The 13,804-nt window shown below is 45.1% G+C and overlaps 1 protein-coding gene across 4 annotated transcripts in view; it reads left to right on the top strand.

Annotated features, from left to right (window-relative positions):
- The window catches only part of ARHGEF12 (Rho guanine nucleotide exchange factor 12), a 66,812-nt gene that overhangs the window by 17,781 nt on the left and 35,227 nt on the right, over positions 1-13,804 (top strand). For 2 of the 4 annotated variants that reach the window (XM_042832215.1, XM_042832216.1), the window contains exons 2-4: positions 6,067-6,090; positions 6,661-6,749; positions 8,320-8,376. In XM_042832215.1, coding sequence (XP_042688149.1) covers positions 6,067-6,090; positions 6,661-6,749; positions 8,320-8,376 — 170 coding nt within the window. The remainder of the gene's footprint in view (positions 1-6,066; positions 6,091-6,660; positions 6,750-8,319; positions 8,377-13,804) is intronic. The other 2 variants (XM_042832217.1, XM_042832218.1) reach the window with 1 other exon arrangement.

Raw genomic sequence — 13,804 nt, 5'->3', positions numbered from 1 at the left:
TATGCTTTATGGCCAAACTGCATCCCTGCTGCTTGAATCTTCTGTTTAGGCTGAACCTGAAAGTGGCACTGGAGATGCTGGAGCCACTTGTGTTATTTATGCCCCCTCCCACTGCTCCCCTCTCTGCTTCTGGTTGGTCTGTCTGCTCCTGCCCAGTTGCAGGCACTCAACAATCAGTGTCCTTGTGTTGGAAGGCAGCAGCTCCAGGCCTGGAGATGGAAAGCTGATGCTTCCAAGCTTTGGAAGTTGGACAGGAGTGGAAGAACAGTGCTGGCTGCTGAAAATGGCTCTGTCCCCTCCCCTTTGTAGAGTTTCTGAGGGGACTGAGAGTTCTTGCAGGGTCCTGGCTGCAGCAGCAGAGCAGCACAAAAGCCACATTGAGAATGGCTGCTGGGGAAGCCCTCCTTCCTTGCCTGCCCTGTAAATGCAGCTCTTTCTCCACAGAAAGCCCTGACATCAGCTCTTGGAAAAACCCAAGTGCTTGTGTCATGGAAAATAGCTGAGGCACTTGCTTGGGCTGGGGCTGAATGACTGAACTGTGGATGAAACTTTCTAGAGATGCTTTTCTTCAACCCCTTCCAAATGTTACTGTTTGCAGAAATGGAAACCTTTCCATCTGAAATCTGACAGGGAAGGGATGCTGAGGATGGAGCTGCAATTGGCTATAGTATGTTCCAAGTATGCTGCTTGCCTTTCCTGTTTTCTTGTTTTGTTTTTAATTTATGTGTTTAACAGCCACTGTTGGGAGCTCTTTTCAAAGTGGATCTTGCTGCAAAGTGGCAATTTTCCACAGTTTTCCTATTAGATGGCCATGACTACCTGCATCATCAGGAAATTCCATGCACCTCCTTACATGGAGGCAAATCTTCATGTTTTTGTGGGACGTTTTACAAAGAGTTCTTTTTGCATTCTGTTTTTCTTTCACTTTTTTTTTAAATTTGCTCTCTTCTCATTCTTGCTTCAAAGATCCAGTTTGCAAGGATCAACAGATCCAAAGATCTGCTGAAAGCTTTATGAAGTCTATGTGCTGATACTGTGTGCAGCAGTGTTTTTCTGCCCAACACTGCTGCACACATTTGTATGTATGTATTTTAAAGCTCACAGAGGACGTCTCTCATTATTGCTCTCACTAGCAATGATGGGATGCTTTTCACCATCCTCTTACACCGCTAACTTCTCATACCATCAAAGTCCTGCTGGCTTTCCAGGCTTGAGAAAAGGCATCTATTTTTTTGTTTCTCTCTTTGGTTTTACTGAGTTGAACTCGCTCTGGTTAAGTGCTGGACTCAGCACTTCAGGTTGCTGTGGGGCTGGTGCTTTGCATTGATCCTTACACTGATCCACCAGGAGATATGATGGTAGCTTGCACTGCTTACTCTGTTTCCTGACCTAAAAGCAAAAATGAAGGGTGCTCTCCAGTTATGCAAAGGGACTTTGCTGGGCCATTGGTAGGCTGGAGGTACGTGCTGATGCTTTGTGAGGACCAGTCCAGCACTGAAGTCGCTGACAAAATTTAAAGGACGGGGAACAGCGTCGAGTCCCCTCAACAAATACCAGTCCTAAATTCCCCATGTTCCTGCTCAGAAGGCAGCGACTAGCTCTGCTTGCAAGCTGTTAGTAATCTAAAGCTAATAATGCCACAAACGGTTCTTCCATGAGTCATTGCGTCAGCTGTGGTTGCTGCCTCGGACTCCTACAAAAATAACATGGAAACTTTTATTGCCCAGCTCAGTTTCGCCTCCTGGTGCACTTGCTGCAAGTTCCTGGGATCTGTGTGTTGGTCCCAGGAATCCCCACCATTTGGTGCCCTCCTTCATCTGGCTGCTGCTCCATCCACACCTTGCGCTGCAAGGTCATCAGTCTGTGCTTGGGGTTTTATTTGAGGGGAAGAATCTGGGTGGTTTTCTGAGCTTGTGTGCTGTGCTCTGGGGAAGAGATGACGCTGCTCTTTAAGTGGGTCAGTGCTGGGACCAGTGGGCTCCGTGTTGGATCAGCGCTGTCTGCAGAGAGCTGTGTGCTTGCAGCTGCAGTCTGCGGGCAGCGTGGTGAGCTGGAAGGCTTCTGCCTGTTTTTTCTTGGTTGCTAATAGTAGCCCACTTGCTGCATCTGTGTCTCTCTCAACCCACCTGTCATTTGCTATCTCATCAGTTCATTTTACTCAATCTGCTGTGCTGTACAGAACACTCCTACCCCCGTTTTGTTGTGGCAGAAGACTGCCTTTAGCTCCGTATTAAGGTCACATTGGTACTGCTTTTGTTCATGTCATGTCAGCACGCTTCTGTAATATCTTTCTCAGGGCTTTTAAGCCCAGCAAATGAGTGCCCTGGTGGCTGTGCCTAGCTGCAAACTGGGGAGATGCACAGCCTATTTGTTTCTCACTTTTTTAAAGATGTAGTTCTGGAAAATACCTGCAAAAAGGCATTTCAAACATCCACGTTTACTGTAATTTCAAGGCACTTCTTAGCCCTACTAGATTTTCACAGAAAATGTAGCATTTTTCTGGCTTCTATCAGTGCAGGTCCAACCAGGGTACAAGAAATGCAGCATGATGGATGCTGGGGGGAGCTGGGTGTGCTAGGAATAAAGGTGTGAGGCTGTCAGGCAATTTGTGTGTCACTCAGGAGTAGTTATGGGATCCATGTGGTTTGTGTAAGCAAAAGGAAAGGAAAAGCCACCTTCCCCTCAGGAGTGCAGGCAGCAAAGCAGCTTGTTGTGTCACCAAAACCTGTGGAGGTGGTGCTGGCTGAAGGTCTCTCATTGACTAATTACTGGGTAAAAACTTCTGAAGTAGAGTGATGGAATTTTTCAATAGCCGTGGTTTGGGGCTTTTACTCTGGGGAGGTGGATAAGGCTCTAAGTCAACCTCTGGTTGTTCTCTTTCTGTGTAGAAAATACGAATGAACCTGTAATTGTTTCTCATCTCTGTTGGGTTCAGGGTAGTTGGGTGACTTTGCTGTTTTTTTCCCAAATCTGAGATTCTGTGAGAAGGTTTGTCTGTGACAAGCAGTGCCTTATTTTAAATGAAACTAATAAAGCAGTGAAGAAGCTTCTGTTGCGACTGTTCATCTCCTAATTAAAGATGAGTTCCGTCAAGCAAGCAGTTTTTGGCTGCTCTCTTTTGTGTGGGTTTCACAATATTTCTTACTCATCTCGGCACAAGCAGTAGTAATTCATAATTCCACTGTGAAACACGCACAGGCCTCAAAATTTCAGGGATGTGAGCAGTAAAGTGCACAGAACTTCTCTGAATCTAAATATTTTTTTCTTTGATTGCTTCTGGAGACAGCAATTAATTGAAATCTTGTAATATTTCAGAACGGGAGGAGCCGGAAAAAAAAAAAAGAAAGCCAGCAACCCCAACATGGTTATCAGAGCGCTGTGCTATTTATGGTCAGATATATTTTCAACCTCCAGGGCTGGAATGGAATGCTTTGTGCTGCTGGAGCTGGGGAGCTTTCCTCGCTCGGGTGTGTTTGGACACAGATTTTCAAACTGTCTTTTTCTGGAAGGAAGCATGCAGGCATGGCTCCAGCACCGAGTTGTGCATCCACGTGTGAGTTGTAATGCAGTGTTTCTCGTTCTTGGTACACATTTCTCACTGGGCTTTCTGGTAAATAGGTTTCACCAACGCAGCGTGACTAACAGGGCATAGTTTGAGTAATTTGATGCATTTGAGTTACTTGAAATTATTTGACCCAGTATTTTAGAAACAGAATGTGCCTTGGCTTTTAATTGTTCCTGGTATTTGGGAGGAGAGAGCGGAGCGACTAGTTTGAAAATGCGCTGACGTTCATCAGCTATCAGACAAAATGTCTGCAGGGTTCGATCGCGGAACCCAAACGTGCCAGCAATCTGTGGGGCTGAGCCTCCAGCCAAGGGCCGCACCCTGACATTTATTTCACGTGGTGCTGAGTGAAGTGACACAGCGTTCGGTGCTGCTTTCGGATTTAACGTGAGCATGAACGCTCCCGCAGCCTACCCAGGCCTGCAGCCTGCCAGGCCCCGCGGCCTACCCGGCCTTCGTCTTTCCAGGCCCGCGGCCTACCAGGGCCTCCCCGCCGGCCTGCCCACCTCCCTCCCTCCCGCGGCTCCAGCGCTTCCGGGCAGCTCCGCCCCGCAGCGGGCTGTCGGCAGGCCGGGGAGGGCCGGGGAGGGTCGGGGCTGTGCTCACAAGGCTTGGCCTTGCTGAGGGCTGCAGCCTTAGGAGAGCTCAGAACCCACTCAGAACTCAGCTCCCGTTCTGACCCAAAGAAATCCTGAAGGTTTCCACATAAAAATAAAAGCCGTCAGTGTTTTCGTTATAAATAATTAGCGCCAACAGCTTACATGCATTAAGCAGAAACATCGTGACTTCTAGACCTCAAAAATCCCCTGTTTGCGCTTCTGCTTGAGCACATTGTAAATAACTCTGAGCTGTTTGGGTAAACAGTGCGGCAATGAGCTGGTTCTGTTTTGTTTGTCAACAGCTCCTTTTGCTGCAGGAGCTGAAGCTCAGGGGTTCTGCACACTTGGTGGGGAGAGACTGCAGAATAAGCTTTTTCTCTGAAATGCTTCATCAAAATATTCTTGAGTGGCGTTAGGATGTTTTTAAGCAAACAAAAGCAAGTGCGATTGATTAAATAATAAAAAGATGTAATTTATCTTGGATGTTTTCCCCTGCCTTTGAAGGGTTATAGATCTTTTCTCTGGACTACTTGCTTTCCCTTGCTGCTGTTGGATGTAGCACTGGGTGAGTGCTGATGGTTGGACCCGATGTCTCAATGTTTTTTTCCAACCTTAACAATTCCACGATTCTTCGATCTGCTCACTGCTCAGCATTGGGTCCAAGCTGGGTGGCTGTTGTTTGCTGTGCCCTGGGTCTGCTCTGTGTGGTTGTTCCCTGGAACAGGCAGACAGCATTGTTGGTGTCACCGTAGGGTCACTCACCTGGTGTGTCACCAGGTACTCATTTCAGTGCTGTGCCCTATTAGCAGTGTGTGCTTGGGCTCAAGCTGCCTAGTCCTAAGGCTGTACACACAGTTGTTAGCTGTTGTTAGCTGAAGTGAAGGATTAAGTTGGGTGCTTGCGCTGTGTCTGTGTGTCCAGTTATGTTTTCCAGGTAACTGGGAGGGAGTTAGCTCTGAGGCTGCTGTTTCGGGCTGTGCCACTCGATATATCACAGGGCTAGGTGATGCACTTATGGAGAAAGGAGCTGCAAACAGGAGCAGGTGGGGCAGCCTTCCTGCCTGTGCTCAGGGGATCTCTGTGGGAACGCTGCAAAGTGTCTGGCTTAGCTGAATGTGAGTTGGGAGCTGAAACTCATGAAAAGTTTTCAGAAAAACAGATAGAGGTCGGTGCTTTAAGCTGGGTGGCATACTCCACTCTCTGTCATCTGTCTGTGGTAATTCAAGGAGAACAAATTCCAGGTTTTGTAGGTCCTGCTTGTTTCATTACAGAATGCACATACACTTCTGCCTGCTTTTGTGTCTGAGCTGTTGCTTGTGTTGTGTTCCAGAAGTAACATCTGAAGTAGTTACTATATTTCCAGCTTAACTTTGCACCATTGTCTCAAATTTGACCAATTTCATGAAAATAATTAAGAGATCTTGTTAGGGAACGTCTGCACCAGCTGCAGTGCTGGGCTTCATGGAACCCACATGGGAGGGAAGTAATGGAAGTATTACATCTGTAGGAGAATTTTCAGTGACAGTCTGGACCTTCTTCAGATGCTGGACAAGCAATCCATCAGCAGGCTGAAAAATTGAGCTATGTTAATTTTCATTGATGAAATTAGTGGTTCTCAGAGGAAGATGATCCATTCCCATGCTATGCTAATGGGAAAGATAGACCTACTGGACACTGGATTTGACAGCATGAATTCTGTTTCTGTTGTGTTCTGTTGGAAACCTTGCCTTGACAATTTTTTGCCTAGATGGGCCAATATGCTGAAGTGGAAGAGATCAGTTATTTTCTTCTGAAGGCACTGCAAGAACATAGAATAACTTTGTATTTAAGCATAAGCATTAATGTCAAGCATAATATTGAGAATCTAAAAAAGCTCATTATATTTGTTGTTTCTCTTTTCAGGTTTCCTCTTAAAAAACCTACAAGGTAAGTTGCTGACATTTGGCTGCTTATGTACATTGCCCGTTGTAACACAGTATGGTTGAAGGAGGAATGCTTGTTAAAAAAAGAAAAAGAAAAGCATGCAAACCTAGAAGTACCCAGTACAGATGAGATCAGATTAATAGTTAGATCAGGATAAGGTGCTAAGAATTTGGTGGTGTACTCCAAGTGCATGGTGCAGTGCTGCCTTTTGCTGTGCATGCTGGATGGTCATCGTAGCTGGGATTGGAGTGGCAGATAAAGCAACACTGCTTGTGCACAGCATGCAGGCATTTCCTTCAGGTGGTTGGTGTGGTTGGTGGTGGGTGTTCCATGTCTTTAACTTCTGCATGGATGGGTGTTTCATGTAAAACGATTTGGGGAGGTTTTTCAGTTTTTTGGGAGATCACTTTTCATCTTGCAGACAGCCTGGAAATAGATTTAGCGCTGAGCACAATGCGTGCCATCTCTGTAAACTCGCTGGCAATCAGGACTTCTTAAGGTTATTTCCAGAGACTCACAGGTGGAGCAGGGCTGTTGTGTGCAGTAGTCAGGACTCTGCTTTGCTTGCCACAGGCACGGCAGCATTCTGAGCAGAGAGTCTCCAGCAGACAAGAAGCAGAAGGTTGAGCGCTGCAGCAGCACCCACGACTTCGACCCAACAGGTAAAGCTTTAAAACTCCGCGGGTGAAGATCCAGGCCTGGGCTTCTGGGGATCAGAATGAAACCAGTTTTAATGTGTCAACATATGTGGTGTTCAGGAGTGTTGCTGTTCTGTGCTTGCAAAGCCCTTCTGAGGCATGCAGGCATTGAAATGAATGCAGGCTTGCTTTTAAAGACGCTCATCGACAAAGTAGCTGTTAATTGTGTGAGAATAAACCCAGATTAGTGGTGTCAGTGAGTAATTACAACTGCTTCCTCTTTCAGAAAAGTTAGTCTGAAATTTCAGGAGGCAAACACTGTAATTAGTTGTCAGTCGTTCTTTTGGCTGTTGAGTAGAAAAAGGCTTGAAATGTGAGACCCTGCAGACTCAACTAGAGCTAATATTCCTGATTGGATCTTTTGAACTGTGGTGGATTTTGAACCATCTCTGTCCTTTGTGAAATGAGTTTGTGCTTTCCAACGTGATGCATTTTATGATGAGCTTCTGTTTTTTTAAAGGCTATGCTGTCCTATTTTTTAACCTTCTGAGAGGTCAGCTTGTTCAACCTGTCCAGTGCTGTCATGGGAAATTAGGGTGCATGCAGGGATTTTTCCTTCCTTCTGTGAAAGACTAACCCAGTGACTACTGTGTGTGTTCATAAAATGCATGACAGGCTCTTGCCTGAGCCTCCTGGCCCCATGCAATGTGCTTTTCCATGTCTGTGCATTCTGCTGTTTAGTCCAGTCAATTCCCTGGGGCTTGTGGAAGAGATGAGAGCTGAATTGGAAGGCTGTAAAACTTGCAGAATGTGTTTTTGCACTAGGCATTTGGAGCTGATGTTTATAAATCGTGCTGTTCGTTAATGCTTCCTGCCACTGGCTGCATCACTCCTTCCTGATGTACACAGGATAAATTGAAATGGGCTTTTAATGTCTGTTTAAAAAAAAAAATAAGGGAAAAAATCTGAATTAGTGGTTGTTGTCCTTTGTCCTTGGGATATGTAATGTAGAACTGTGGGGTTGGCTGAGGGAGGGCTCAGGCTATGAACCTCTTTGGTAGAAAGAATTCTTTGGAAGCAAACCTCAGGAATCTTTTAATCTCAATTTGATAAAAGGAATTCAAAATTTTGAGGGCTGCTACCTGGCACCACTTTTAGGATGCTTGTGATGTGGTCTGATGGATGAACTCCACGCTGTAGCCTCCATAAAATTCCCTTCTTTCTAAGGGGTGAATCCAGAATGCTGAACCACTGTGCACACATTTATTACTTACTCTGGAGATGGGTTTGCATGGATTTCCATGTCTGAACTGTTTTTTGCCCAAAATATTTTCTACAGTTCATAGCAGAGAACTTCCTTTATTGTGTCTCAAATCCTGTGATAAATTCTTTGTGGTGTTACCTGTGCCTTCACGCTCGTATTATTCACCCCTTATTCCAAGTGTTTCACCTATGTTTTGTTCACATCTTATTTGTGTTTTGCACGATTTAACCTAATAAATCAGTCTGTGTTTTTCATGAAGTTTTTTTTCTTCTCATGTTTGGTCTCCATATTTTCTATATCTCTCTCTCCTTCTCTCCTGCTCTTGTGCAGATAGCTCCTCCAAGAAGACAAAGTCTAGTTCGGAGGAGAGTAGATCCGAGACGTATGGTAAGCTCCAGCAGCTGCTGCAGCCTTGCACCTTTGCAGTCTGCTCCATGCTTTCTGTCTGTGCACCTGAGGCTTTTATTTATCCCTTACGTGGTCCGCATGGTTGGCTCTGCAGCAAGGAGTGGGATACTGGGTTTAAATGTTGCTTCAGTGTATCAGCTTGTAGTTCTTGTAGTGCCTGGAAACTAACCCACAGGTGGCAAGCACAGGTTGTCACCCCTTCTCTTGATCTCTTCCTAACTGGGAAAACTTGGTGGGGCTGCTGTTCTTGGAGACGTTGTGCCATCATGTGTTTTTGGCACTGTATGAAGGTGGCTCATGCTGGGCTCCACAGGAGTGTGTGTAGTTGTAGAAAAGTCTGCCTTGCTCTGATCGTAGCAGTTAGTCTGGATGAGCTGGTAGTAGTTCACATTTTGCACTGTCTGGTAAGGATCTCCTATCAGTTTCTTTTCATTTTTCAAGGAAGGGGGAAAAACCATCTCTGAAAATAATTAAAAAAAAAAAATATGGAAGAATGTGAACTTAACCATTCTTCATTCAAAAGAAGGGAGTAACTTCCCTGCCCCTTTGGCATTGCTGTGTACTGCTGTGTTGTCAGCTTGTAGGCTGGAACAAATAGGCACGAAGCAGTCTGGGACAGGAGTAGCCTCACACATCATTATGTTGCCAGCACACCACCATGGGTGCTGCTGGAAGGGATGTCTGCTGAGCAGAGCTGTTTGCTCGTCCTGCTTTCTTCAGCTTGCATCAGATATGTTAGTCTTCAGACTGCGACACTCTTCTTCCTACCCTTATGTTAATGACCTGTTGAATTTGTGATCCCTAATGAGATTTGCACTCATATGTTAAGAAATTAACTGCAGTAAGTTTTCACAGGTTGGTGGGTGCTGTCTTGAATTCTGCCAGCTTGTGAGACCCTTGGGCCTGGGCTGAGCCTGGCCAGTGCTGCTGCACATCGTGTTTCTCATCTTGTATTTCCAGCTCTGTCTTGACTCCAGTCATGGGCTGGCCTTCATGCCCTTCCCTTTTTCTTCCTGGTATTTGAAATACTTGTCCCTAATACTTTCTGTTTCGTGTTTTTCTTTGCTGGTAATTGTGCTTGCTGTATAACCTCCTGTGGCCTTGGAACAGATACAATGAGTCTTGAAGTATCAGCTGCGTTGTTTCACTCCAATAAAGCTACCTGTTGTTACTGTGATCCAGCTTCTTAAACTACCTGAGTAATAAACACATGTTGCTGTCATAGCTATGATTGTAAGGAGCATAAAGAAATAAAACAGAGCAAACAAAAAACCCATAGAGTTTCTTCTAAACCAACATAGGCGTGTTAGCAAAGCCATTCAGTTGTGGTTTAGGGAGCTGTTCTTTCTGTTAGTAGGGAATCTCTTTGCTTTCCCTGGATTTTGAATCATACATATTTCTTTTTAAAAAAAAACCAACAGAAAGTAATGTGAGACGGTTGTGTTCCTCAGGAACTGTAAACAGGTTTTGAGAGTGCCTTAATTTGCTTCAGTAGAGCTGGAAACCTTACCTGCTGCAGGTTACAGATCTGCTTCCTGTGCTCAGAAGGAGTGAACAAGAAAACAACCTGCTCAGAAGGTGCATATCTGAGGGTGATGTTTCTGATGAGCTTATGCTGAAGCCTTGACTTGTTCTTTCCTTTGCTGGGTTGATGCTGGCTGGTGACATACAGCTGACTGGATCCTATGGCTTGCACCATCATTGTGCCTGATGCTGCTTACCCGTAATATACTGGAGGTGCTGTCAGACTATTCTAGTTTAATTACAGGAAACATTTGGTATGCTTAATGGAATGTATCTGTGTTTATACTTCTCCCTCAGTCTGCACAGTGTCCTGGTTTTCATGTATGGCAGAAAGAAACATGACTTCCTAACTTAAGCTTTCGCTTCCCCCAAAGTTTCCTGCAGATGCTCTGTCTGTGCCCAGTGTCTCTGGGAGCAGTTTCCACTCATCCTTCCTTTCCTATGGCCTTTTCTGTGTTGGACCTCGCCCTGCCTTTTGTCTCTCCCCTCTGCTTTTCCCAGGTCCTGTGGTATGTGCAGAGAGGTTTGTTGTTTGCTTTGGAAGGGACCGAAATATTTTAAGATCTGCAAGTAGAAATACTGTACTGATATTTTTCTGGCTGGTGACTGGCTGTTAACTGGCTCTTTCTTGGGCTAGCCTTTGGAAGGGGGGTAATAGGAAAGTCCTGAGTGACATCGGGGAAAGGAGGTGATTTCGATGTATGAGTTTGTTCTGACCTCTTGAAATCCTTAATTGAGGAGCAGTAGACCAGATTTTTTGTCTGAAATATCTGAGTGGTCTGGTGGGGGGAGAGTGGTTAGGTAGGAAAATGTTTCGAGATACAGAAGCTGATTTATGATCGTATTAAACTTAGAGTGAGGTATTTTCTCCCGTAAATCCAGATTCGTGTCTGGGTTCTCAACAAAGCCTGGATGATGAGCGGAGTGATTGGGTATAATTTCAGGTATGCTATAATGGAGTAATTAGTGCCACAGCCTTCACAGTGCTTAGTACCTCTTGCTTGAAGTAGAATTCCTGTCTCTCAAACAAACTGATAATTGAAAGTAACTCTAAGGGGGAGAGCTTGGGTATTGGTTACCTTTCCCCACAACGTGGTTGCTCTCCAAAGATGCCTTCTTTTATATTCAGCAATGGTCATTTTCCAGCCCAAATGATAGGCTAGGCCTTATGCACACTCTTCCACTTTGTTACCTTCAACTTTAGGGCAAGTTTTTAAATCTTTGGTTTTGTTTTGCTTTGAAAAATCCAGATTTTGCCCCTGTTGAAGTGTTTCTACGATCAAACCCTAGAGAATCTTTCCTTACTCTTCCTGTTTTCTTTCTTACCAGCTTTGTGTCTTTATGCTGGGACCGTTTTTCCAGCCTATTAAAAGGCCTCTTGGGAGCCCATGTGATACAACTGGCCCTGATGAGAGCAAGGGGCCCTTGACCACAGGGACCGAATGCATTGTTGCTATGGGAGCTGCCAGTCCTACGTTTAATGGTTAAAACACATTGTTCCTTTCTTCTAGGAAGGCTACCATACCTAGTTTTGTGGATGGCTTCTAGTGCCATGGTCATGAACAGCTCTATCAAGGGTCTGTGTGCTGCATCATTTCAGATGGTGCAGTTTTTGCTTTGGCTTTATCTGACTTCTGTTGCCAAGCTAGTAGAGGAATCTAAAGAATGCCTCCAATATGGCATTTCGCATGGAGAACGTGGTAATAACTAAAATATAGTGAAATACAAAGATGTCCCCCGATGAGAAATTTCCTGTATGAAAGCTGATGGTTTTATTCGTTTTGTGGAGCGGGTTTTCTGCAAACACTGGCTGGAAATAAAGCTTCCCTCCCAGAGTGAAACATTTGGACGTTCTCAAAGCCCCAGGGAGTTTGTTTTTGTTTATCCAATGATTCACGTCCAATCACTGTACTGAATTGCATTTTCCCATTGTGGCCTCAAGCCTCTGGGGAGGTTACAGTTGAGAAGTCTCCTCCCATGCTGTGTCCCACACAGTTGGAGCAGAGCAGGAGCTGCTTGTTGCTGTGGGAGCTGTGATTCGTGGCTCTGCTCTTTGGAGAGTCAAGTTTTCAGTATCAGTTCCTGATTTATTTGGAACGTGAAATTTGGTGTTTTATCGAATAGCTTCAAAACGTTTAGCATCTGTAGAGATGGTAAATGATCTCTGCAGTAAGGAGGCTCGTGGGCTGTTGAAATGTGCCTGCCCAAACTGCCTGAAATGCTCATTTTTACCATACTGTGCTGTGACCTTGGAGTTGGGACTTCAGCCTTCCTGCTGCCCAGAAGTTGCATTGTGAGGGGCTGCAGTGTCCCAGAGGGAATAGTGCCACCTATTGAAGAGTTGGTCTTCTTCCCTGTAATGCCTTTTTGTCTGAGGTTGTTCGTTCCTAGCTGCTTTCATTTCGTGTCTCAGGCATCTCACTGCAGTGCACACTGAGCTGCTTTGCTGCACCCTTGGCTTGAGGTCCCAACAACTTTCCAGAACTGCAATATGCATGACGAGGAAAAAGGATTTTAAAGATATTTTTTTTTTTCTTACAGAATCTTATGAATCTACGCAAAATATGAAAATCTATTTATTTTTTATTTAATTTTTACTTAAAACATAGTTACAGTGGTGTTTCCTCATTGCAAGACGTTGTCGTGTGAAAGCAAATATGGGAACAAGATCATTACTGCTTTGATTTTGATCACTGTCAGCAACGAGTTCATTGACCTTGTAATTTTTCTTAAACTTCAGCTGGAAAAAGTGAGATACCACAGTAAGAATGAACACAACGAACAGCTCACAGTTTCTGTTCAGCACAAGTGAGAAATGAATGAAATGTGAATGAAAACCCATCACTACTTGCTTGCGTGGGCTCTTCATTGCTGCACCAAGCTGGCAGACTTGTCTTGAAGTGGGTGAAGTTGTTTCCAGGTAGTGCTTTACATCTCTGTAAGGCTGCTGTGTGTCTTTCTCAGGCATGGCTTCTCAGCTGGCCTATGTAAGCCTCATCATAATCTGCTAGAGAAGGGCTGAGTGCTGCTTCTTATCCAGGGATAAGTGAACAACTGCAGGGAAATGGCAATACTGGAATAGTTTGGGTTTGAGTGAGCCCAATTAAATGATGGCCTTGGATAAGACTGAGACTTGTGCTGTGAAGCTGTGTAACGTGGTTATTGCTGGGACTTAACTAATACTCTGACAGGTCAGCTTTTGTTGCATCCCCCAATGCTTTGCCTCTGCTTTGGCATCAGGTTCATTCAAGGAAGAAGCTTATCAGTACAAGATCCAGGGGTTATTGGTTCTGGGAGAGAGAACTGTCATTGCAGAGCAGTGAGTACACAGGGCTGTGCTGTGCCTTTAAGCGAGGAAAGTTCTTATGAGTCAAAAGCTTAGTTAGTGTCTTACTCATAAAACCTGCACGTCTGGCAGCAGGGTTTAAAACGAGCTGTTTTTATGAAATAGCATGTGTTCTCTTTCCCACACCCCACCCTGGGGCATCATTCTTGTGAAGTGAGACTTGAAGAAGCTTGGTCATATAGAAAAATGGGAGGTACGAAAGGGAGAGGCATGTTCTCTCACTGAAGTGTATGAAGAGGGTGCGAAAGGTGGTGGTTTTTCTTCCTCCTGTCTGCTTTCACTTTACGTCCATCTCTGCAGCTCATCGTACGTCACTGTGTGTAGTGACATTTGTTGCAACGTTCTGAGCAGAAGGTGGATTACTGGGGTATGGTAGTGGGATCAGATGGATGTAGAAGTGCTGCAGTGCAACCTTCTCCACCACTCCCACACTGCTTCCACATGGGCCACGCTCCAGGAGAACAGGGCTGACTGGGTAGGCAGTGTTTCATTTGAGACTCCTCATTTCCATTGGGAGTTGCTGCAGAGCCACACTGG

This window comes from Centrocercus urophasianus, unplaced genomic scaffold, assembly GCF_019232065.1.
Source record: "Centrocercus urophasianus isolate 14NV4802_14NV808 unplaced genomic scaffold, USGS_Curo_1.0 seq_37, whole genome shotgun sequence".
Taxonomy (NCBI): domain Eukaryota; kingdom Metazoa; phylum Chordata; class Aves; order Galliformes; family Phasianidae; genus Centrocercus; species Centrocercus urophasianus.
The sequence above is the reverse complement of the archived record's forward strand: the minus strand, read 5'-3'. Positions and strand labels throughout refer to the sequence as shown.